At 47.4% G+C, this 24,764-nt stretch overlaps 1 protein-coding gene across 1 annotated transcript in view; it reads right to left on the bottom strand.

Moving 5' to 3' along the window:
- Positions 1 to 24,764, bottom strand: part of LOC115527573 (glutamate receptor ionotropic, delta-1) — a 261,333-nt gene that overhangs the window by 206,221 nt on the left and 30,348 nt on the right. The window contains exons 4-6 of the mRNA XM_032595161.1: positions 19,610 to 19,780; positions 6,509 to 6,670; positions 4,888 to 5,007 (exon numbers count right to left, since the gene is read on the bottom strand). Coding sequence (XP_032451052.1) covers positions 4,888 to 5,007; positions 6,509 to 6,670; positions 19,610 to 19,780 — 453 coding nt within the window. The remainder of the gene's footprint in view (positions 1 to 4,887; positions 5,008 to 6,508; positions 6,671 to 19,609; positions 19,781 to 24,764) is intronic.

Genomic DNA, 24,764 nt, shown 5'->3' with positions numbered 1-24,764 from the left:
ACCACTCCATGTCTGCTTCTACAACTATTTAATGTATTTGGGTTCCAAGAAGATTCTGCTGGAACAGATTTTCTAGGACTAAAGTAAAGCTTGAAAACACTGGACTAAATTCTTTCTCAGTCTCTTGGCTCTCTGTCACAAGGAACAGAAACAGCCCGTTCTCTCTCATCACACCAGAGTATTCTTTGTCCCGGAATGCCAACACATAGAGCAAACTCATAGGCTTTCCTGATGCTTTCTGCCCACCTTCCCACCCTCCTGGCCAAGGAGACAGGCCAGCCTCCACGAAGCCAGTGAATCAGGTGGATAGCGCCCATGGGAAATGAAGTTCAAAGGGCCTTCGGGCAGCTGGCAGTTTCCCTAGGGTGTCACTGCAGCAGGGACTCTTGTGTTAGTGGAAGGAAATGTGTCTCCCACATCAGTATCATTGGGATGGAAAAGGGTGGAGATCCTCAGCAATCATGTCACAGAAAAATGTTTCTGCAAGGCTGTAGCTTGTGTCATACTTGTGGGAAAAAAAGACACCCACGTTTTCCTTCTTCCTTTAATCACACCAAAACAGTTCTAAAAACAAAATTTCATCAGAGGCCAAGTTCCCAGCACACTCTCCCTCATGGTCTTTATATAAGGAGTGGATATCTGGTCCCATGCATGGAAGGGGGAACGGTCAGTGCCGGTCACACAGAGCCCTCCTCCTGTCTCTGGCCTCAGGCTTTGGGTATAGCCCAGGGAGCTTCAAGGTGGAAGGCCACATTCTTTTTTTTTTTTTTTTTTTAAGTTCATTTATTTTGAGAGAGACAGAGACAACATGAGTGGGGGAGAGGCAGAGAGCAAGGGAAAGAGAGATGCCAAGCAGGCTCCACACTGTCTGCACAGAGTCCAACATGGGGCTTGATCCCATGAACCGTGGGAGTTTGACCCAAACTGAGACCAAGAGTCGGATGCTTAGCCAACTGAGCCACCCAGGCGCCCCAAGGAAGGCCATGTTCTAAGCCTGCCTAGAAGTGTCTGCTCTTTTGGGGTCTGGGATAGAATGCTCGGAGATGGGGTGTGGCCCCACCTGCCAGAAGCTGATGGCCCACGCCACACAGGAGAGTACTCACTGCCCAGCGCTGCATCAGGGTCATTACACCAACTGACCCCCTGATTCGACCAGGAGACCTGTATTATCTGCACCTCCCATCTGAGAAAATGAAGGTTCAGAGAAGGGAAGTGGCTGCAAAAACTCAGGAGAAGCAGATCCAGGAGTGACACAAAGGCCCCCAAGTCAGTGAGACAACATATGTGTAAGGCACCTATGCTCACAGTAGGTGTTCAATGGTCCCTGCTCTGTTCCCTTCTGTCCTATGCTAAACAACTTTCCATACCCCAACCTTTGGTAACTTCCTGACAGGTGGTTTCCCACAAGCCCACCCAGTTCATGTCATAAGCTAAGGACATTTGCCTGAGTAAGCCCGTGGGACTCTCCTTTGCAGATTTCTGTCTGAACAAAGAGAAAGCCAAGTAGAAACGGTGGAGCTCTGATAGTAACAAGCATGCACCTCCAGGTAAAATGCCAGGCCAAGTCCTATGGGAGCCTGATGTGACTTTCCAGCAAAGCCTGCTCCCCATGGGGTTGCTTGGTGATCACCCATGCCAGACAGCTCCAAGCCGAACACAGAGATGATTGATATTTTGCCGGGAGTTACACAGCAGGCTCGTGACATAGACCTTTGATTTTGCCATCCAGCACTCCCTCAACAAGAACGCACTTCCTGGATGAGATAATTTAATTAGTATTTGTCCAGCACCCTGCAGCGAAAGGCAATCACCTACCCCTTCCATCCTCTGAAGGGGCTGAGTAATCCACAGTCTCTTGATGCCATTTAATCTAAAACATCTGGGTGACTCACCCTCCCTGAGATTTCCCTCCAGAGTATTTACCTTAAGAAAACATCCATTTGTTCCCTAATTTAAACAATTCCTCTTGGTTTAAATCTTAAAGAAACTACTTGGTTTTTGTTTTTGTGCCTGTGTTTGTTTGTTTGCTACAGTTATTTTTAAAGTTATATATACATATGCATATTTATATATACCTATATACTTGTATATACATATATACATATAGGTATACATATATAATTAAGATATATTTATTATAATAACAGCTTACAGAATATATGAGATATAGAATTTATATAAATATAAGTAGAGAGAGAGAATAGAATATATACATATATTCAGATAAGCACCATTTTTGCAGAAAACCCCTGACCCTGCTCTACCATGACAGCATCTAGCAGTCAGCCCAATTGGCTCCTGTAACCATTCTGAATTGGGTGTGGCCAAAGAGATGCGGTTGAGGGGGCCTCCTCAGAGGTGCCCCTGCTTCCTTAGAATGAATGATCTCTGCCTTTGTGTGTTTCAGGACCCTAACCCTCAAATCTGCTGTCCACCCTAAACTTTACTTTTAGGTCACACCAATTTCCCAGCCCTACCCTTCACAGCTCTGTCTTCTACCAGGAACTATAGCCCAGAGCTGCCTTCAAATGCTGCCCTAAGCCTAAGCACTCTGCCCCAGTCCCCTTGCCTTGCTTCATCCTGAAACCTCCCAGACCTTGTTTGAATGCACCCTGGGCCTGAATAACAAACATTTGCTATGGTAAATCCCATTCCCCGCTTTCCAGATAACTTCTCCTTAGCAGAGATAAGCTGCCAGGCAGACAGATAACAACTGGGATATGCAGTTATTAAGGTCAGATTTTAAAATGACAAAAGGATACGTTTTAAAATAAAGCCCACTTGAAAATCAGCTTCCCTTCCAACTCAATTACATTCAGGCCTCCTGCTCTCCGAAGCTCCTTAGACTGAGAGATTCCAGCTCCCATTGGCTTCGGGGGTATTGGAGGAGAGTTGCCATGGCAACATGGAAGGCCCAGACACCTGAAACAGGAAGTGGAGGACACGGTGCCTCTGGGTCTCTCAGGCACCTGGAGCTGCCAGTGTGGCCCTATGAGGCAGAGGCCCCCACAGCCAATGTTCCCACCTACTGTGGGACCTTGTTGAAGCTAAGCTAAAGGAAGGGTGATGGGGGCAGCAAGGGAGCCAGCAGGCAGGGCCTGAGTGTCTCCAGCCTCTCAGGACCACGGGGATGAAGGCACGTATGGTAGCAGATGTGAATAGTCGCTTCAGCAGGTAGCTACACTCTTCAAGACCGTGTTGTAACAGAGTGACTAAAAGGGCTCCCCGATGCTGGTTTCTCCTCACCAGGTGGAAGTCCTAACACAAGCCAACTTCTGTTGCCATCATGAATGACCCAGACCAATGCTGACCACTCATCCCTGGCCCCAACCAAGCCTCACAGCTTTGGGCATCCCTAGTAGACATCACAAGCCACCCCTGATGCCCTTGACATTGCACATCACACCTTGGTCCTCCAGGGTTATCACACCATAGTAGCCAACTCACTTTACGATGGCACAAACAAACCTCTGAGCTCAAAAATATCATCAAACCATGTTTGTCACTGTTGCACCATGACCAATTATTGAACCTCTTATTATTTAAATGACCAACCTATGACTCCACTTTCTGTCATAAGATGGGCTGAAACCCCCCAACTCCCACATCACATATGGACCCCCAGCCATCCCAGTCTCTTGGTGGTGACGACCATTCCCGGCATGTCCTCTAGCCCTTACACCCTCCACTATTCCATACATGTATCCTTCTACCTGCTCCTCAAGGAGCACAGCCAAAGAATCCCCTCACCCAGATTCTCAATATCCCAACAGCACGTTAGCCTTTCCTGCCCCTCCACCACCCCCAGCTAATGCTGGAGGCCAGGCTAGAGGGCTCATTGCCAAGGGTTTATCCTGCCCTGAAGAGAGCTCACTGTGCCCTATTCATCTTTTGGGCACTAATTAGTAGAGATGTCCTCCTTTCAAGTGTATAGAAATATATGTGTGTGTGACTATATGAGCCTGTGCCCGAGTGTATGCCAACTAGTTAATGGCCCAACAAACACTGGGCCTTCTATGAGGACCATTCCTAGGAGTGCATCTAAGCCAGCTGGGTGACCTGGCCCTGGGCAGCCAGCCACAGGCCTTTACCTGCAACTCCATCATCAGCCCCACACTGGCTCACAATGACCACATCTGAAGTTCTTGGATAACTGTTCCAATAATTTTCTTGCTACATTGACTTCTTGGTCCTAATACCTACCAGACTCTTGACTTCACAAGCCTCCTCTTAACTTTGGGGTTCCAACTCTGAGGAAAGGCTACCTTCCTAACCCCCAAGTCTTCAGCCCTGAAAATCTCCCATAGGAGGAGAGAGAAAAAGGCAAAGTATCACCAGAAAGAGACCCCAGGCCAGCCACTTGCATTAGCACCAAATAAAGTAGCCTAACCCCACCCTGAGCTATGTGGCTTGTCTGCCTCTCCCATCTCCCTCCACTGGGCTCCACTGCTCCCTGCTTCCCACACTCCTCGTGGCTCATTTTTCTGTTCTTAGATCTGGGGGGGGAACCAGCCGTAACAGCAGACTCCTGCCTCAGCCACAGTTACACCTGTCCCTGCGGTTGGGCTAATTTTGGCCACTCTGGGGAAAATACATTATCCCTTCCAGCCTCAGCCTAGGCCTGCATGTTGGCCATCCAGGGCCAAGCGGTGAGACCAGGTGGTGCCAGGGGCCCTGCTGTACTCAGAGACTGTATTAGCAGAACTTCCTGGCTGAAAACTACTCTTAGCCTTCTCCACACTGTGCCCCATAAACACCAGCATCAATGGCAGCAGCATCAGAGAGAGACAGGAAGAGGGGATTTTTGTGCTGGTTAACACCTGCTCAGAACACAGAGCCAGTGACCCAGCCACAGGAGGAGAGGGAGAAGGGTGCCCTGATGCTTACCTTCCGCATGTCTTTGCCAAAGGTCTCACTATAGGTTGTGCCGAGGATTTCAAACTGGACGTAGGGATTCGAGCTGTCCTCCCGAAACTCCATCACCCCTGTGAGGCCAGTGATGTGACCCTGCAGGAGAGAAGGAAAACCCATTGAGGAAAATATGGATGGAAGGGATAGAGTCCCAAAGACAAAGAAGGGAAGGAAGTAGTCACCAAGAAGGGGACAATCAAGATCTTGAGGAAGCACCAGACAGGCTATAAATGAGGACCGGGCTGCTAGCAGTCCTATAGCCGCAGAGCAAGATTGACACTTCCTAGACCGCTGCTCACAGGGGAAATCCCTAAGGCTTGCACTTGATATTCAGGTGGTCAGTATGATTAGAGCACATGCTCTGTGCCACATATCGTGCTTGCTATATAGGTCAAAAAGTGACAGTTCTGTCTCCACCCTCCTGGAGCTCACAGTCTTCCCGTGCATCCTGCTCCATGGGTCACCTTAGCCTGAGCCAAAAGAAAAGTCAAAGGTCAACAGAGCCTTTGGGCAGCAAAGCATGAGCACTAGAGGCCAACACCAGCTCAAGTCCTGGCTTTGCCACCTGTGTCATCTTGGGCAAGCCATCTCCCATCATCTCCAGCCTGAAGTTAATTAGATCCACTTCACAGGGCCTGAAAGGGCCGAAGGATAAAATGTTACAAAGCACAGTGTCTGGCACAGACTGTCTGTGGTGGGTGTGCAAGCCCTGCCCTCTTCTCAGGCCATTCAGTGGGTTCTGTAGAAGCAGGTGGCAGAGGGGCTGAGGGAGCCTATGGCAAACCCCCTCTCCCTTCAACCCACCCCCTCCCTAGGGTGGCGGTTCCATCCAGCCTTGTTCTCCCATAGACCATGAGCTGGGAGAGTCCCAGATCCTGAGCTGGCCAAAGAGGGGCCCCAGCTCTAGCTCAGGCTGCAATAGATTCAACCAACACCGGAATACATTCACTGCTATTGACAGTGCACACAATTTATTGTGACTACAATTCCTAGCACTATAGATTTCCCTAAATGCTCTTTTGAAGCCTCTGAAAGCCAATTCACTCTAACAAGTCTTCTATGGATTACCCAATTCACTTCAAATTCAGCCTTCCAACTTGGTGTCGTGCCTGAGTGTGTGCGACAGGTCATAAATGCAGAACACATGTGCACACACACGAACACACACAAGCTAAAGTCTTAGCGATCAGCACGTGTACTGCATACTGAGACAGCCTCTTATGAATAGTGGCCACCTGCATGGTAGGGTATCTGGCTCACCGGAGCTGGGCAGTTGCCTCCATTGGTTGCTTAAGCAACTCTAAAGTCCAATCTCCTTGTAGAAAACAGAGAAAACAATAATAATAAATCTATGAAGCCCAACTCACCAGCCCTAAATGCTGGGAAAGGAAGAGTGGCAAGGAGGGAGGTCTGTGGGGGGCCTGCAGGGACAACCACACAAAGAGCTCAGTTTCAGACCACCTGCTCAAGGGTGTGTGTGTGTCTGTGTGTGTGTGTGTGTGTGTGTCTGTGTGTGTCTGTGTGTGTCTGCACACATGTGCATGCAAGGAAGGACCTGTCTTCAGCCTTAGCCCAATGGGTGTCCCCTTACACACACCTTTTTGATCGTGTCCAGCATGGACCTTCCTCCATTCCATGGCTTGGTGGACTTGCGTATACAGTTCAGGCTCGCCATGCTATGCCACTTCCGGTCCTCCAGCTTCCGGTGGAAGGCATTGGCCAGCATCAGGACACTGTCATACAGGTAGAGGTTGGAGATCTGCAAACACAAAGGCGGTGAAACCCTTTCCACTGATGCATTTTCAGAGAAGGGGAGCAGCAGAGGCCTTGGGTGATCCAGGATGCCAACACTAACAAGTGGTGCCAGTATCTATACCACAATCCTCTAGCTTCTAGTTGTTCATTCAAAAACCTTGGGGCACCTGGGTGGCTCAGTTGGTTAAGCGACCAACTTTGGCTCAGGTCATGATCTCGCAGTTCATGAGTTCAAGCCCCACGTCTGGCTCTGTGCTGACAGCTCAGAGCCTGGAGCCTGCTTCTGATTCTGTGTCTCCCTCTCTCTCTGTCCCTCTCCCATTCACACTCTGTCTCTGTCTCAAAAATAAATAAACGTTAAAAAATTTTTTTAAACAAAAAAACCCAAAAACCTGGCCAGGCACTGGAGTCTTAAGCAGAATAAGAACTAGCCCTGATTCAGGAACTAGAGTGGGAAGTGGATCTGTACACCATGAGAACCAGCATGGTCATCACCACGGTTGAGACTTGCACCCAGGCTTTGTGCAAGACTGGAATGGGGCATCCTGCTCACATAACACAGGATGGAGGGAAGGATAGACAGAAAGCTTGGTCTAGAAGGATTAGTAGGATAAAGGGTAGAGAGCATTACAGGGAGGCAGAATTATGCAAAGGCATGAAGGTACAAAGGAGTGGGGTCAGGTAGGGCAGGGTCCACCAGCAGTGATCAGATATGAAAGATTTTAGACTTTGTGGACCTTATAGTCTCTTTTGCAATGCTCAGCTCTGCTCTTACTGCAGAAAAGCAACCAAAGACAGTATGTAACAAAGGATGTGCCAATAAATCTTTATTTTAAAAAATAGGCAGTAAGCTGGATTGAGCTGAAGACTACAGTTGGCCAAGCCTTGGGGTAGAGGGATTGAAAACAGTGCCAAATATCTGTATTAATGGGTACAGTAGAAATGAAGTGGGATCAAGGGGGAGGTAGGGATCAGGGATCTAGCCATGTTGAGCCTCATGGGCCATGCTAAGGAGTAACAACATAGGTGACTTTAGGGAGAAGGATGCCATTGGTGGGATCTGTGCCCAGAAATCAGATATGTGCCTTGGAAAGCCTGCTCTGATCCCCAGATAGGCCTGGGGTCAATGATGGCCTGAGTGACACTGGCAGCTTGTGGTTATAGAATATCTGAGGACACAGAGCCTGCTCTGCAGTGGCATCACTGCCAGCCAGGGGATACGTTTGGGAATTTCAACTGTACACATATGAGAACTATCCCTCTGCTTAGCTGCTAAGTAGAGATGGCTCATAGAAGAAACAAAGCCCATCTCAGAGCTCTTGAGAGCATGATTGCAAGGGAAAAGCTGGTACACTGGTGAGGAGAGCTGTACAAGAGCCCTGGTATCCAGGGATGGGACAGGTCCAGCTCATCCTCCTGACTACAGTTCAAGACCCTGATCCAGATGAACCTGAACACCAGCACCTGCCTTCTCAGGGACCCATCAAGAGTCCTCTGTAGGGTGGAAGGCAGCCCTGTTCTCAGATGTTACCTGCACACTATCCCTCTCCTCCAAGGGAGGTGTCATGAAGCACAAAGGTAGGAGAGTCAGGGAAGGGCGTGGGTAGGAGGTAATGTCCACCCTTGTTCAGGTGTGTGGTCCCTCCTGGGTAACTGGTGCACAAACAACCATCAGCCAAAGTGGGTCAAGGGGATGATTCTCTGCACACCTAAGCAGCAAGGTGTCTGCTAAAAATATTTCAGAAAAACAAAATCACTGGATATAAATAGGAAAACGTGTCAACCTCTTAGGACTCCTGGGAGAATCAAATAAGATCCTTGGTCTGCAGGAAGAACCCCTGCTGCCTTCCAACTTTACCCCTCACCACTCCCCAGTATGGCTCTCACACCCCAGTATCTACGTGCCTTATTCTCCACCTGCAGTTTCTTTCCTCACCTGTCTTGGACTGGGTGCTCCCAAAGCACAGCCCCAGGCAAGAGCTTGGGTAGCATGGACCGTTTTCTACAAGTGAAATCAGAGATGGGCTAAGAGAGCTGGTACTGGACATCAAAACCATCTGCTCCATCACAACTGTCCAGTAACTCATGCTAACCAACCCTCAGGGGAATTTCTGCTACACCATGTCAAGCAGAGTTGACTACTTCTTCTGTGGGTGTCCCTGTGTCCTGCCCATTCCTACAGAGCCCTGCCTTATCCACCTTCAACCCATGTCCTTACAGTGGACACAGGGATGTATGCCACTGAGGCCTTCGTAAGAAATGGGTGGAGGATGGACAGCAATGTTGCAGATGTGGCAGGAGTGTGCCTGGGACACCTGAGCACCGCTGACTTAACCAAGGCCTCCAAGTATTTTGGTGCCTGGTGACATTTTCCGGGGCCCTGAAATACACGTGTGCTTACCTGACAGCAGAGAGAAGTCACTGCCATCACGAAGAATTGACCTCCTGCCCTATAGGCAACACCAGGGTAGAACCGTACCTCTCGCTGCTAGAGCCCTGAGCAAGCATTTCCCTCCTGAGAAGGACTAACCCACTCTCTGTGCTTGTCAAATCCTCAACCCTCAGGAGCCCCTACCACTGCAAAATTATTTTTGACATGTCCACCTCCCCTCTGGAATACAAACTCATAATGGAGATGTTGTTTTAGGCCACTTGGAACAGCACAGCCCCAGTTGTGACCCAGACCAGCACCCAAAGGAATCCCTTTTTGCCTCCAGCACTTCTATTCACAAGGAATTAAGGTACTTAACAAATGAATGAATGCAAAGAGGCTGGCAATGAAGAGGCAAAAACAGGATGTGACTCAGAAAGGCCAAAGGAAGCCCTCAGCCTTCCCACAAGTATGTCTGCTGGGAAGGATGAACACATTTTAGTTCAAAGGAACAAGCTTTCAGTTCAAAGGCTTTAGCAATGTTCTTTTCCAGATAGATATATGTATCTGGAAATATATATATATATATATATATATATATATATATATATATATAAAACATGCATATATACAACTTTTATATAAATATGTATATATTCATATATAACTTGTATATAACTTTTATAAATGAAACATGTGTGTGTGTGTGTGTGTGTGTATAATGTATGTATGTATACAACTTTTTTCTTACTATCTCTAAACACAGCATCCAGCACCAACCAAAGCATACAGGTGGTGTTTAATATATGTTGGATGGATGGATGGATGGATGGATGGATGGATGGATGGATGGCTAAATGAATAGATGAATGAGGGGATGGGTAGGTGAAAGGGAGGAGGAGTGGATGGATGGAAAGATAGAGGGGGAGATGGATGGGTGGATGGATGGATGGATGGATGGATGGATGGATCTCCTGCTAAGAAGATACACACTGATCTTGGTTCCCCAAAAGAGAAAACAGTAGGAAGAAGAGATTGGGCACCTCCACTTTGACTTGGCAGAGAACCTCCTTTGTTCAAACAGCATCTTGCTTCTCATTTACAGCCTGCTCAAAATGTCTTCTCGATCCCCACTTGGAGCTCCACCTTCTCTCACTCCTGTCCCTTCTCCTGATAAGATGCTATGTCAGTACTTCTCCCTGCTGTGGGCAGACACTAACACCCTGTGTTGATCTGTGGCCCTATCTCTGCTGTTCAACTTCAGCATCCTCACAATGAGAAGACATGTGTGGGGATGCAAAGGGAGAGCACTACCCTCACAGTCTGGTTGTCTGGAGACTGGAGACGGGACCTTTAGGGGAAAAGATCAAGAGCAGATAGTAGAAAGGCAGCCTCTGCTTGGGGCTCTGTCTGGGTCCTGATAAATATATGGCAAGCCTTTTCTCAGGGTGGGTGCGTGGAGACCAGCATCAGGGCATGGTCACAACCAGCCCCTGAGCCAAGAGTGGTCTGGAAGGAGAGAGGCTCCCAACTGTATGAACACTCACTCAATGTCAGGTTCAAGGGGCTAACAGCCCAAGCTGGGAGCCCCAGGCCACAGGGGCAGAGAAAAGGGGCCTGGTTTGAGGGAATGCTTGCCTCTTTTCCCTCACTTCTCAGGTAAGACACAGCACAGTTCATTCAGAGCAGACAGACAAGCAGAGCTGATACTGTCACTATTTAAACCCTCATCCCCTCTGGCTGGCCTAGGGACATTGCAGCACAAAAGTGACAAGGAACCAAAAAAAAAAAAAAAAAAGACATTTCAGGTGAAAGTAGACCTGAAAAGAAGACACACCAAGGTTTGAGGCCAAGGGCATGGCAGAATAAAGACCTGGATGCAAAGCAAATGACCTGGGACCAGGTCAGACAATATAAAGTCAGAGGCAGACAAAAGCCACAGCCAAGCAAGGGGTCTGAGGCTGGAGCCTCCATTCTGAGTGGGGACAGAGCTAGAATGGAACCCAGCTGGTTCAGTTAGCCACCTTAGAGATGTATGCCTGATCCCTCTGTCACTGCCGTACAGCACAACTCTTACTGTACTGAGTGTGCAGCTTAGCCGGGTGGCCTTGCAGGATGAGCAAGAGTTTTGGATTCATCCCAGCCTGGGCCAGCTCTGCTCACTGCTATTCCTCCTCCAGTGCATGGAGACAGCAGGTGCTCAATAAATGCTTATTGAATTAGTGAATTGAATCTCCACTTGCATTCATGCAGTGATGTTGAACAAGTCATTTAATGCTTAAGACTCACCTTGATGACAAGAAAATACAATGTGATCAGCAGCCCTGGAGAGGTGCACCCTGGAGGGGTGGCCCCGAATAACTCCCCTGAGAACTGCGGGATGGTAGTACTCATGCGTGCCAAGTACTGTCCTAACTTCTTTGTGTGCAGCTTTATTTTAGGAGGGAGAAGAAACAGGAAGAAATGGAAGGGGGAATACAAGACCTACACAATGTGGATGGTCTGAGAGCTCCTCCAAGGTGCCCCATCTCTGAGCCCAGCATGAGTCTGGGACACAGAAGCCTCAGAACCACTGGGAAAAGAACTTGTATCTGCCAACACCACTCGCCCTCTTCCCCAATGCCCCTTGGCCTGAATGCTTTTCAAGGAAGAGCAGGAGTTGTATCTGGATTTGTAGCTTGTGGCTGGGAAGACTGAGCAAAGATCCCCCTGAGCATTATATCCCCAGTTCTGCCTGCACACTGCTCACCTGGACACATGTCCCTGGTCTCCTCCTGGCCCCAGCAGCCCTGTCACAGCTGCCATAGCCCCCTGGCCTGAGCCAGACCTTTCGGGTCTGCAAGGGCTGAGGCGCTGCAGAGCATCCCTTTATGGGAAAAGCCACTCCTCTGCCTCTGGGGTGTTCCGTAAAAGGTTCCAATATCGGAAGGCCCAGAGTGGGGGCCTCACTATGCCTGACTCAGGCTCCTGAAAGGGAGGTGGCTTGGCCCATTGCAGTTGAAGGTCTGACATGTGTCCTGCAGGGCTGGCTCAACCACAGGAGACCACCCAGGTGTGCAGGAGAAAGAGGGAGGCAGGCAGGCAGGGCTAGAACAGGGACAGCTCCAGCCCAGCCCTGTGGGAAGCACCATGCTCTGTACTCTGCCCTGTCACCTGTCCCTCGCCCAGGCTTAGGGGCTTCAATCCCAAGGAAGCTTCCTTATGTCCTGTCTATGTGGTCATCTCCTACAACCACAGAGTGGTTCAAGTGCCCTCATTCCTCCCCGAGGAAATAGTAACTACTGGTTACCTTGTCTCCCAGCCTTGGGCCCTCCCCCACCCCTGCACAGAGTTGTCTTTCCTGGATGCACATCCTGCACTGTCACATCTCCAAAGGCCACACCCTGGTCCTCGGCACCCTGGTGGCTATCCCCCTTTCTGACTGAATTCCCAACATTTCCCACCTCCCACCTCTAGCCCCAGACACACTGAACTCTGTCCCTGTTCTCCTGGGCCCCTGGGCTTTTGTATATGCCATTCTTCCTAACTGGTACCTGCTACGGAATAGAGATGAAACTTCCCCATTTATGCAGAGCTTGTGGGAATTAAGAGAGAGAGCATTTTTGAATGTCTAACATAGGAACTGTCACATAATCAGTGCATAATGAGGGTTTGTGGAATTAATGAATGCTGAATGAATAAATTTAAATCTGTTTTTAGGAAAAAGAACACCAAAGTAAAGATATACCAAGGTATTTGCAAAAAGAATGCTTCTCAGAATACAACTGATGGAGGGGGCACCTGGGTGGCTCAATTGGTTAAGCATCTGACTTTGGCTCAGATCATGATCTCACAGTCCGTGAGTTCGAGCCTGGAGTCAGGCTTCGTGCTGACAGCTCAGAACCAGGAGCCTGCTTCAAATTCTCTGTCTTCTCCTCTCTCTGCCCCTCCCCTGCTCACACTCTGTCTCTCTGTCTCTCTGTCAAAAATAATAAACATTAAAAAAAAAGAATATCATTGATGGAGGATACAAGCCATGCTGAGAAAAGGGTATAGGAGCTCTGGACCAATATATTCCATGGGGAAGTGTCCATCTCCAATCAGAATCTGGGGTCTGCATTTCCAGGAGATGGGAGTATCCTAGCAAACTTGTATTTCCAAAGCCAATAATCTGTGCAGGAAGTGGGTCTTTGGAAGGGAAATGGGAAAGGTGAGGACACATTTCTCAGAGGTAGAGGAGAGAATTTGGCCAGGAGGCCTTGATTGGGGCTTGCAGCCCTTGAGAGACCCAGGTAGACCTCTTGGCTGCCCAATGATCAAAGACCAATCACATGAAGCCAACTGAGGACCTTGGATATGGAAAAACAGATTTTATTCTTTTAAGAGTTGGCACCAGAATCCCCACTACATCAGTAATTATATTTTATATAGTTATATTTTATATTCCTGTGTTAGCAGGGGCAAAGGCTACCAGAAAGATTGTTACGTTTATCTTCATGAAAAAATAAGGAGAATTTACTTTGGAGTCAAGACCCAGAGGAAGAAAATAGAGGATGGATAGAAAAGTCAGCAGGAAAGAGAGTGTGAGGTCCCGGGGGGAGGGGACAAGCAGAGAACATTCCTCAGCAGGAAAGGACTGAGGACATCACAGGCTGTCTGTGCCACTACAATGCCAATACCCTACCCTGACTCTTACCATATGTGACAGCATATTCAAGACTTAGATTTGTAGGCAAAGCCAGGAAAGGTGCTGGTTTCACATCTGAGTCAACCCTAATTTGCAGGCAGCCCCATGAGAAGGCTGGATGATCTGTTTACTTACATGAGTCCCCAGAAGCAGCATTAGGACCAGGAGTAATGAAAAGATAAGCCCCCCCCCCCACACCCCACTCATGAAATATGCTAAGGAGACCTATACTCTTCAGATCCTATCTGGACCCTGCAGGCCAAGACTTGTGTCCACCTCCATCAGACTGGAAGAGACAGGCCCCCAAAGGACAATGGCCCCGTCGTGGAGCCAGCTGCCTGACTTCCCAGTGCTCCGTGCATGTTTCCCTGTAGTAACTGTGAGGGTGCTCCAGCCGTGTCTCCATTATACTCCAGGGCCCAGGGTATTTGCTGTGTAGCCACATTATCAGGGGAAGAATCATGCTTGAAGGCAAAGGAAGATGAATGGCAGGCCAGGGTCACAGCCACGCGAGCCAGCTGCATCTCAACACCAGACCATTATCCACCCCACACCAAAGATAGAAACATAAGAAATGTTTTCATTAAGGAAGTCTGCATTTCTTCCAGGCTTCTAAAGAGCCCAGTTTTCTCTTCCCTCCATCATTAATCAAGCCAAGTGGACTGTTCAGGGAGACCTCACAGGGGCAAACAGCAGGAACTGACCTCCGACCAGATCCTTAGACAGGCTCTGGTCAACCAGCAAAGTCAGACAAACAGCCGGCAGAGGGTCCAGCTGGGAGGACAAGCTGACGCCCAGATGTCGCAGCTTGAGAAATCCATCCCCAGGCGAGGCCTTTCTGCCAGACTGCTGCCAGCCTGCCCATCCTGAGATAGGGCACCACAGCCAGGCCTGGTGAGGGAGCAGATGGTGGCAGAGGGCAAAGGAGCTGGGGCTCTCTGCTCATCGGTGAATCCAAGGGGATGGAAGGCAGAGTGGGGAAGGGCATTTGTCCGTACCTGAGGCTCTCTGGCCTCCAAATGTGCATGTGGACATCTGTGGCCAGAACAGCAACCGACTGCAGCCAGAGAGACCACCTGCGCAATTGTCTCTGACAAAGGCATTGAGGATCGTGCCCCGCCATGCTCCCGTTATGCTTCATGACTGCTGCTACATATTCCACCAGGGTGTTTAGGGTAAAAAAGGAAACCAGTGAAAGTGACATAAAGTCCAAGATAGTGGGTGGCCCGCTGCTACTCCAGAGAAAAGGATTCTACTGGCAGGCTGACAAACAACTTGTAGCCAGAGAAGAATACAGAAAGCCCTAACGAAATAGGGGCATGTGGGAAGGGGGGGTTTCCACATGTTTTAGTAGACTGAGCAAGGGAAGAATTATTCCATCTATCAAGCCATTCAACAATTTAGAAATTCACAAAGAGGAGAAATACCAACCCGAGGGAGCATTTTATAATAATACCACATTAGCTCCCACAGCTTAATTCAAGGATCAGGCTCCATGGTGACCAGACAACACAACTTCTATCAGTTGTCCATCCCCCTTTGGAAGCCCATTTGAATAGAAATGACATAACAATGTGACAATATGTCTGTTGCAGCCCTGAAGTCACCGGACAGGGCAGTTCTGAAGACCGAGTGCTTTACAGATTCTCCTCTCAGCAAGGCTGCCCGTGAAATCTTAGCAAAGTCTCAAGGTTCTTCCAGACTGGTTATCACTTTTATTACTGGCTGAGTCAGACAAGCTCTAAACCAACTTGTCAAGAGAACAAGAATGAGAAATACCCAAATGAGACAGTGCTTTGTAGGGGAAAATAAACAACAGCACACCGGCAAATGCAAAGCTTTTGGAGCTACTACAAGTCACTTATTTTGGTATTTTTCCTCCAAGGGACTTTGTACTAAATAGGAATCAAATTGATTTGCTATAATGGTGCTTGGTTGGCTCTGGAGCACAGAAAGCTCTGACCACAGGACTAATAGAAGAAGATGGAGTTTCTGAGACCAGTGCAGTGGAGAAGCCAAGAGATGGACGATCTTGTAAAAACTACCCATTCTTGATGGTTCTCCTGAAAACATCTAACTCAGAATTATCATCCCAAGAGCAGCCGTCCGGGGGAAGAACTAAAAGATGGACTTGAGAGCTCCACTTCCCAAAGGATCTTCATTAATTTCATCAAGACAAAGTTAATAATCCATGACACAAATGTTTTATTTTTTCTTGAGTTAGTTGTTCTAAACATGTTAGAGTCTTCTCGATAAATCTCACAGCTAGAGGCTAGTAGAAATTAGTTTGTCTTCTATACTGTCATTAAAAAATAAAGAAGTGGTAATAGCTACTTGGGAAACTCGAAGAGAATGGCTTATAAATGAGATGAATCTAGGAGCTGCCCAAATGGTTGTTGGGCGGGGTGAGTAAAGTAAATCCGTGTATTTCCCTCTCACCACACCCCTTCTCGAGGCAGAGGCAACAAATGGAGATGGAGATTCCTTTCATAAAGTTCTTCATTTACATAAATATATATAAAGAGACTTCTAGAGACAATTTAACTTGTGTTAAGATCTGCATTATCAACAGATCCACCCCATCAGTCCTTACTGAGGGTCTCCAATGAGCAGAGTCTTGTAAAAAGGGCTCAGTGGGTCTCCCCAGACATACATGGCCTCTCCTCTCCCACAAAAGGCAGCTCTGCCTGAGTGCCTGCAGGAGTGGTGTGGACAGAATGCAGTACACAAGGCCTGCAATATGGGTCTAGACCCAAAGGAAACGCTCTCCTACCTGCTGTGTTGCTCTTACAGAGCATGCTCAGGGGGGTGCCTGGGTGGCTCAGTCAGTTAAGCTTCTGACTTAGCCTCTAGTCATGATCTCACGGTTCACGAGTTCAAGTCCCGCATCGGTCTGCTATCAGTGCTTTGGAGCCTCTGTCCCCCTTTCTCTCTGCCCTACCTCCAGGGGTTCTCTCTCTCTCTCCCTCTCTCTCACAAAATAAATAAATAAATTTTAAAGAGCATGCTCAGGAAGACAAGTGGATTATACCTTACAAAATTAAAAAAAAAAAATGAGGGGTGCCTGGGTGGCTCAGTCGTTTAAGTGTCTGACTTCGGCTCAGGTCATGATCTCACAGTTTGTGAGTTCGAGCCCCGCGTCGGGCTCTGTGCTGACAGCTCAGGGCCTGGAGCCTGCTTCGGATTCTGTGTCTCCCTCTCTCTCTGCCCCTCCCCCACTCATGCTCTGTCTCTCTCTCTCAAAATAAATAAAGATTAAAAAATTTCTTTTTTTAAATGAGACCATGTTTGCCGGAAACCCCGAACACACCTGACCACCTCCTCTGTAATGACATGAATAGGTCAGTCTTATTCTAAATGCTTTCTATACATTCCCTCACTTAATTTTTATTATGTCCCTAGGGGGCAGACACTTTACATTCCAATTTACGGGACAGGAAATGGAGGCACAAAATGACAAGTAAATAATAAATATTTCGTTAGTTACTAGAGTTCCTGGGATTTGAACCCACACAGTATGGCTCTTGAGCTGCTGCTGCTGTGCTGCTGCTACTCTTACTATTATTGCTGCTACTGCTATTACTACCAGTACTGTTACTGCACCGCTATTACTATTCCTGCTGTTATTACTACTGTTGCTACTACTAACACCACTCCTGCTACTACCACTGCTGTCGCTTCCACCACCACAAGATGTCTCTGATGTCACTCTTCCATCTTGCTCTTGATGGAGTGCCTGGGTATCAGCAGGAACAGACAGAGGGAGGTAGGGTGGCCAGGGTTCCAGGTGTGATATTGCATTTACCATATTTGATGATAACCAGCCACACACCTCGGAGCTGTGCCTTTGTTTACGCTCTTCACAGCTGTGGGCCATGTTAGTATGCTCTCCGCCAGATTCCTCATCCAGCCTGCCAGTCTCCTTTTCTCTCCTGTCCTCCTGGACACATGCTTTGCATCTAGAGTATCTAATATGCCACCAAAGAGCCCACATTTTAGTCCGTGAAAAAATAGGCAATCATAGGCCTTAATAAGAAGAACTTCCATTCTCCCACCACCCACAACCTATACAACACATACTTGTGCAGTGGAAAGGGGCCCCTCCTGCTCTCCTCAAGTAGAAAGAGTGCAGTGACCAGGCAAGAACTGGGAAAAATTGATGCGGCGGTGGCGTGGAGCAGGGACAAGGCTGGAGAGGGATGAAGCCCATCAAGGGGAGACCACGCCTGGGAGTAAGACCCTCCTAGGGTTTGACCACCCAGAGAGTGATGGGGTCCCCGTACCCTCCTGCCCCAGGCGAGGATACAGGGATGGGCACACACTGACTGGAGTCAATCATCTCACTCTGCTTCCATCCATGTCGAGAGTGCGGAGATAAATGCAGAGGCCCAGTGAAGGGTACTTACTTGGTCCTGACCTCTTCTTCCAAGCTCCAAAAAAGGAAGAATGCAGAGCAGGCCAGCAGCATCCAAACATATAAAATCTTGCATTAAGCACCTTCCACCCATGACCCACATGCCCAGGACTCTCGGGTCCATGAGCCCTGCAGGGGCCTTGGTCCGCTCTCTTGGCCAATCAATCCTTCACCATGTTAGAAAGACCCCAGACATTGTGGTGGCTCCTGGGAGCAGTGGACATGGGGGTAGTGGGAATTACTCCAGCTAAAATCTGTGTCTGCTGTGTCTGCTACATTCCCTCCTCAACCAAGAACATATTTCTAGTGTTTACCATCTTTTAGGGCATGTTTCCCTTCCCCCTCCCCAAACATAAGATTATAGAATGGATTTGACACTTTGGCAAATTACACATGTACCCAGACCACTCCAGAGATTCTAATAATCCCCCTCCCCAAAATGTGTGCCTCCTGATAAGGTTAATACCAAAATGTCCTGGGATGCAACAGATACTCAGGTGGTAAATACAGCATATCTCTGTCCTGAAACCTGATTTCCACTCGTCATGCCTGGCTGGGTAAAGAAGGTATAACTAGTTTCAAATGCTGAATGGCAAGCATATCACATGCACAAACTTCTGGGTAATTTCTGCAAACCCAACTGGGAGAAATTTCCTTCTGTTATGTGTCTCCCACCAAGCATCAAGCGAAAGTTTCCTTATGCATGGAAGTCTTAATGGAGAAGTGGATTCTGAGCTGCCAATGGGCAGTCTCCACTGTGTTTCATTGCTATCCTCAAACATCCAGAGGGTAAACGACCTCTCACAACAAGTACACAATTCGCCATCCTACTCCCTGGCCCCAGGAGAAGCTAACACTGATTGCATGTTTGGCATCAGGTGTGGTAGAAGCACTAACCGGAAGCACTCTGTACCTGTTGCGTTGGATGGAGTACAAGAGCTAGGCATGTCATGGTCCTGCCCTCGGGCCTCCCCCCACTCAGCTGGGACTCCAGGAATGTCCTGGTTGGCCTACACCTTAGCACTCAGCAGATGAGCTGGGACACTCCCTAGTTGTTTCACAAGAGCTGTCTGTATTACTGATTTTCTACAGGGAAGACCCTAAAACAGGTTCAAAATGCTGACTCCCCACAGGAAGGCTCCATCTCCAATCCTGCCAGACGAACTCATCACCCACAAAGTAGTCAGCGCAGAAGCCTGAGAGACAGTAATGTCTTTACTCCCTGAACATGTAACTTTTAAATACAAGAGGCACCCAGTGAGCTCATATGGCCCGTCTGCTGACAACAGGCATAATTGCCTGCTAATGCGGCTCAGAGGCACTGCCCAGTTGACTGGTTTCAATTTCAGCAAATGACAGGGTTCCAGTAATTAAAGTTGGTGGGCAACAGTGCTCAGCTGAAGCTGTGGCACATCTTTGCCCGTTACCTGCGGCAGGCCAAGGGCATGAGTGAGACTCCCTTCTGGAGGGAGCTTGACAGGTGAGCACTGACCTGCAGCATCTGGAGGTAGCCTTCCTGGGGGTCACAGAGCAGGGAGGAGATGCGGTGGTTGTTCCTCATGCATTTCTGGTTGTCCTTTGCAGATGGGAAGATCTGCCGGACCACAGTCATCCTGCCAAGGGCGCTGTGCACCAGATCCAGGATCTCTGGGTCGCTGATTTCCTGGGAAGATAATCAGACCCATGCTTACCATAGACTCACAAACTGCGCCTGCAAAAGGCCCATCAGGAGGTATCAATGGCCAACAGCCTAAATAGACAAATGGGTCAAGGGACTGGGCCCACGTCACACAGTTCATTAATAGGTTATTTTAAAATAATACTTGCTAACCCTCAAATACACACAGAATTACTCAACAGCTGTCCTGAAGACCAGAAAAAGATGTCTGTGGCCAAGCCACCAGTGCGTTAGCTTCTATAGGGTCCAGCTCTGAAGAACCCATGCTGTCAATGTCATGGTAGGCATCAGTTGGAAGTAAAAGCTAAACTTCCTGTTGGGGGTCATCTCCCTGAGAGAAACAAAACTGGTTTTCTCAGACAAAACTGACCAAAATGCCATGAGTTTCCCTTAATTCTTTAATGATTAGCTTTGCTTTTTAAGATCCGCATACAAATTTTGAAAATATATCCACTCATTCATTCACTCATTCATTGCACAAAATCTGCCCAACATCTCCTGTGTGGTTTGTTCTATACTAAGTACTGGGGACACAGCCTTGAATGAGTCAGGCCTAATCCCACCCAGTAAAGCTCAAGGTTTTCGTAGCATGAAATAGGCTGAGTGCTGCAATAAGGAAATCTAGGGGCACAGGAAACCCATTGTGCTTCCATGTTAGATGTCTGCTAAGCTCTTTACACACATTATCTCATTTGGTGCTCACAACAATTTCAGGAATTCTAGGAGGTACATCCTATTACTATCCCATTTTCACTGAGCACTTTCAAGCATGGAAATAGTAAAGGCAGCTGGCCATAGGGAGCTCCTTCCAGAACGAGGCTTCGATGAGGAATTAGCACTGAAGCTGAACCTGAAAGATGAACTTGTTAGGCAAAGTGCTCAGAAGTATATGTAGAGGGAAGGGGCAGTTCAGAGCTGAGTCGGTGGCAGTGCTGCTGAAGACAGAGGCAGCGGGTGACACTCTGTGGCACCGGGTTCCTGGAGTGGCAGCAGGGCATGTGAGTGCCTCGGGCAGAAAGGTGCAGTGGTCACACGCAACCCTCAAGCTCCTGTTCAGGGCCAGATGTGGGGGAAGGGAGAGCAGACCCAGCTAAGGGCAGTGAGGAGCTCTGGCAAAGTTTAGGTACAAAGCAGCTACACTCAGATTTCCATTTCAAAACCCTGTGGCTGCTTGCCATACAATGATATGAGAAGACAAGAAGGAATTAGAACTGCTTCAAGGCTAGGAGCAACACAGGAATGACAAAAAATACAAACTAACACAAATAAAGGGTTTTAGAGGTGGAGTCAGGTTAAGAAAAGTTCTTGTTTATTGTCTCTCAAAAGGGATGGCTAAATCAGTGCTTGGTTGCAAGTCAAAATTTGAACTGTGAATATCCATGTTTTAAAATAGGTCTTAAAGGGGCGCCTGGGTGGCGCAGTCGGTTAAGCGTCCGACTTCAGCCAGGTCACGATCTCGCGGTCCGGGAGTTCGAGCCCCGTGTCAGGCTCTGGGCTGATGGCTCAGAGCCTGGAGCCTGTTTCCGATTCTGTGTCTCCCTCTCTCTCTGCCCCTCCCCCGTTCATGCTCTGTCTCTCTCTGTCCCAAAAATAAATAAAAAACGTTGAAAAAAAAATTAAAAAAAATAATAAAATAGGTCTTAAATCTTCCTCCTTACAGATGACACATTCTAGCTTTGAGGCAATGAACTGGTATAAGTGGAGGTAATAAAGTTAGAAATTAGTGATGGGGAGGGTTCAAATCACTTAAACAAGAATGTTGATGGGTGAACTGGGGTAAAGTCTCTGTTCCAGGAACTCTCTTAGGAACCTGATATAAGCATGAAGACTGGCCAGTTGAAACAACATGCTGGATCTGGGAGAAAGTAAGACATTGAGAGTCATATCCTTTTAGAATGATCAATAGATATAGTTCCCAAGGATGTGGAAATGCAGTAATCTCAAAAGAATTCAAGTAAATCTGGGTTTAAACTACTAAACTTTGTATTTCAGACCAAAGACTATTTCAGGGAAGATAATCTTGTTAGATTGGGACCAACAAGCCCAGAGGTGGGGGAAAGTGCAAAGGTGAGATGGGCCTCATCTAGGCTTCAGGAAACAGAACACAGACTATAGTTGAGCAGGATGTTTGCACTCTGCTCGTAGCTGCCTTGCTAACAGGTCCCCTGCCCTGAGCATCCAACAGTGGGGTGAGGGAAATCACATTCTGATCGAACAGTATGTAGGACCGTACGAAAGGGCAACGATGGGCCAGTTAGCTCTACTTGGAGAAGGAATACAGAAGATTGGGGGAGGAAATTGTTTTTAACTCAAAAAACCATGAGGTCAGGAAGAACATAATTTGAACTATGCATAAGAGGGTTAATCAGAGCCTGCACACCTTGGAGAGGAAACGGGGAGTCACATACCTTTTGTTTTTCTCACATACTCATTGATTGCAGAGCCGTTGTAGAGGCTCTTTTATTGAACCTCTCCTGCACTCTCAACTTCCTGGTAGGTCAGTGACACTGCACCCCAAGCAGGACCCTGCAACTCTGTAGGGAGTCTGACTTACAGGGTACACAATACCTTTCTGGAAAACACGCCCATCATCTTCCCTGGCAACCTGCAGCAGAATCAGGGGTGAGTGGCTAAGTGAGCCAAGGGCAGCCCCAACATAATGGGGCGGGGGACTTTGCTCCTGCTCCCAGCTGCTGTGGTCTCTATACTGTTCTTTCTCCATTCTTCCTGCCCAGAAATCCTTACAAACTTGGCACAGTTCAACCCAACCCATTAGCTGCATCAATAAGGATCTCTGCAGACCCCGTCTCCTATGGCCCAGTTCTCATCCAGCCCCTCTGGGTCAAAGCACACACACCATCTTCCAGTGTACTCCTCCCTGCCTCCCCATCCTTCTGGGCCTATTCTTAGTGTCCAACACAGAGATAGTTGCAATCAGAATGTAAGAAGTGCAGGTAAAAGAACAGAAGAACAGAAGCAACTCCCTCGGGTCCCTTGAGGGCAATGAAAAGAGTCACCTCTTCTCCCAAGGATGTGTCCCTCCCCTCGGAGAATTCCAACCCTACACCATCTGTCAATTCCAGGAGCTCTGTGTCAGGCTCTCTCCCGTGCTGTTGGTACCACTGTGTACCAACAGAGTACAGACAGGGGTTCATTCACTCCCTGCACCCAGCCTCCACAGTGGGCCAGCCTCTGGACCCATGTGAAGACATCCAACCTCTGGGCCTTCCTATGGATGCAGAAGGCTATCCACACAGTCACTTTATACAACCCACCTGGAGAACAAACTGTCTCTTTGTCCCAGTTAAACATTCCTTCCAGAGAGTGCTGGTGATGAGCCTCAGAAGAAAGACAATGTGTATATATATACTGTGTGACCTCCACTACCCTCACTAAAATCAGCAAGTCTGCAGTAGCAGCAATAATGTGTCATACCCAGATGCCTACTGGGGTGCACAAGCTCAAAATAAATCTTGCTTTTGTTTTATGACTTTGTAAGTTTACACCGCGAAATATATCTTAGGCACAAACATTACATATATTAAGTATGAATAATCAAATGATCAGTGTGCCTTCTGCCAAACTAAGAAATGAAGTATACCCTGCATCTTGGTTGGATCTCTCCCCCCAAATGCTTACCCCTTCCTCCTTACCAGCAGCTAACTTTGTCATGCGATGAGTTCTGTGTATAGCCCAAATAATGTATAACTTTGTCTTATACATTTTTGTTTAGCTTTGTGCAAACTAAACCATCTGCAGGTCCCCTGCGATTGTGTTTTAACACAACTGGTTCTCAAATTTTGTTGTGTATCTGCATCACCTCAGGAACTCGATAAAATGCAGGTCCCATCCTTCACCCAGCAAAGTTTTCTGTTTTCTCCGTGAGCTCTCCAGATAATTCCAATACTCAACAAACATTTAAAACCCACTGGTTTAACATTTTCCTAATCTGTTCATGGCAATGGGTACAGCTTAGTTTTATCGTTTTCTCAGCTGTACCCTACTGCCCTGTATGCCTCTGTCACCATTAATCCACCCGAGTGTTGCTTACCATTGGAACATTTGTGTCCGTTTGCTACTACAAAGCTTCTGTGCACGTTTTCCTTGTGCACGTGTGTTGGTGACTTGTATGAGAATTTCTCTAGGATATATACCTAAAATTAGAATTCCTCAATAGGAGAACATAAATATGTTCAAATTTACGTAGTAATATCAAATCTCCAAAGTTATTGTACCAATTTATAATCATGTCTGGTAAAGAGATTTCCTGCACCCTTCCCTGCACCTGACATTATTGTAGGACTTCCTAATATTTGTCATCCTGGTAAGTATGAATTGGTGCATCATTGGATTTTGATTTCTACTTCCCTAATTCTTAATAATATTAAATATCTTTCATATGTTTATGAATTATTTGTGTTTCTTTTCTTGTATTTGTGTTTTTGTCCAATTTCCATTGGGTTGGGTCTCTTGCATATGGATTCATGGGACCTTTTTTTTTTTAATTCCAGATAATTCTTTGTCACATGTTATAATTATCTTCTCCAGTTTCTAGAACATTTAGTAGAATTGGCCTATAAACTCATTTAACCTGGTATGTTCTTTGTAGGAAGATGCTTTATTACTCATTAACTTTCCTTTTGTATATAGGGATTTTGCTCATTTTTCCTTCTGTCCTTAGTCATGTTTTCTTCTAAAAATTCAGCTATGTTGTCCAAACTTTCCAGTTGATTGGCATATGTTGTTCACAATGTCTCTCTACTTCTTCACTCTCTAATGTATCCAAAGCCATGTGCTCCCATACATTGCTAACAATATTTATTTGTGCCCTCTCTTCCTCTGATGACAGAAGTTTATTTTATAAATACTTTTTAAAAGGTAAGTTTTGACTTAACTGATACTTTTTTATGTGTTAGTCTTCTGTTTCATTAATTTCCACTCTATTATTTTTCTAGTTTCTTTGGATTTA

The sequence above is a fragment of the Lynx canadensis genome, chromosome D2 (genome assembly GCF_007474595.2).
Source record: "Lynx canadensis isolate LIC74 chromosome D2, mLynCan4.pri.v2, whole genome shotgun sequence".
In the NCBI taxonomy this organism is placed as follows: domain Eukaryota; kingdom Metazoa; phylum Chordata; class Mammalia; order Carnivora; family Felidae; genus Lynx; species Lynx canadensis.
This window is presented reverse-complemented; position numbering and strand designations above follow the sequence as displayed.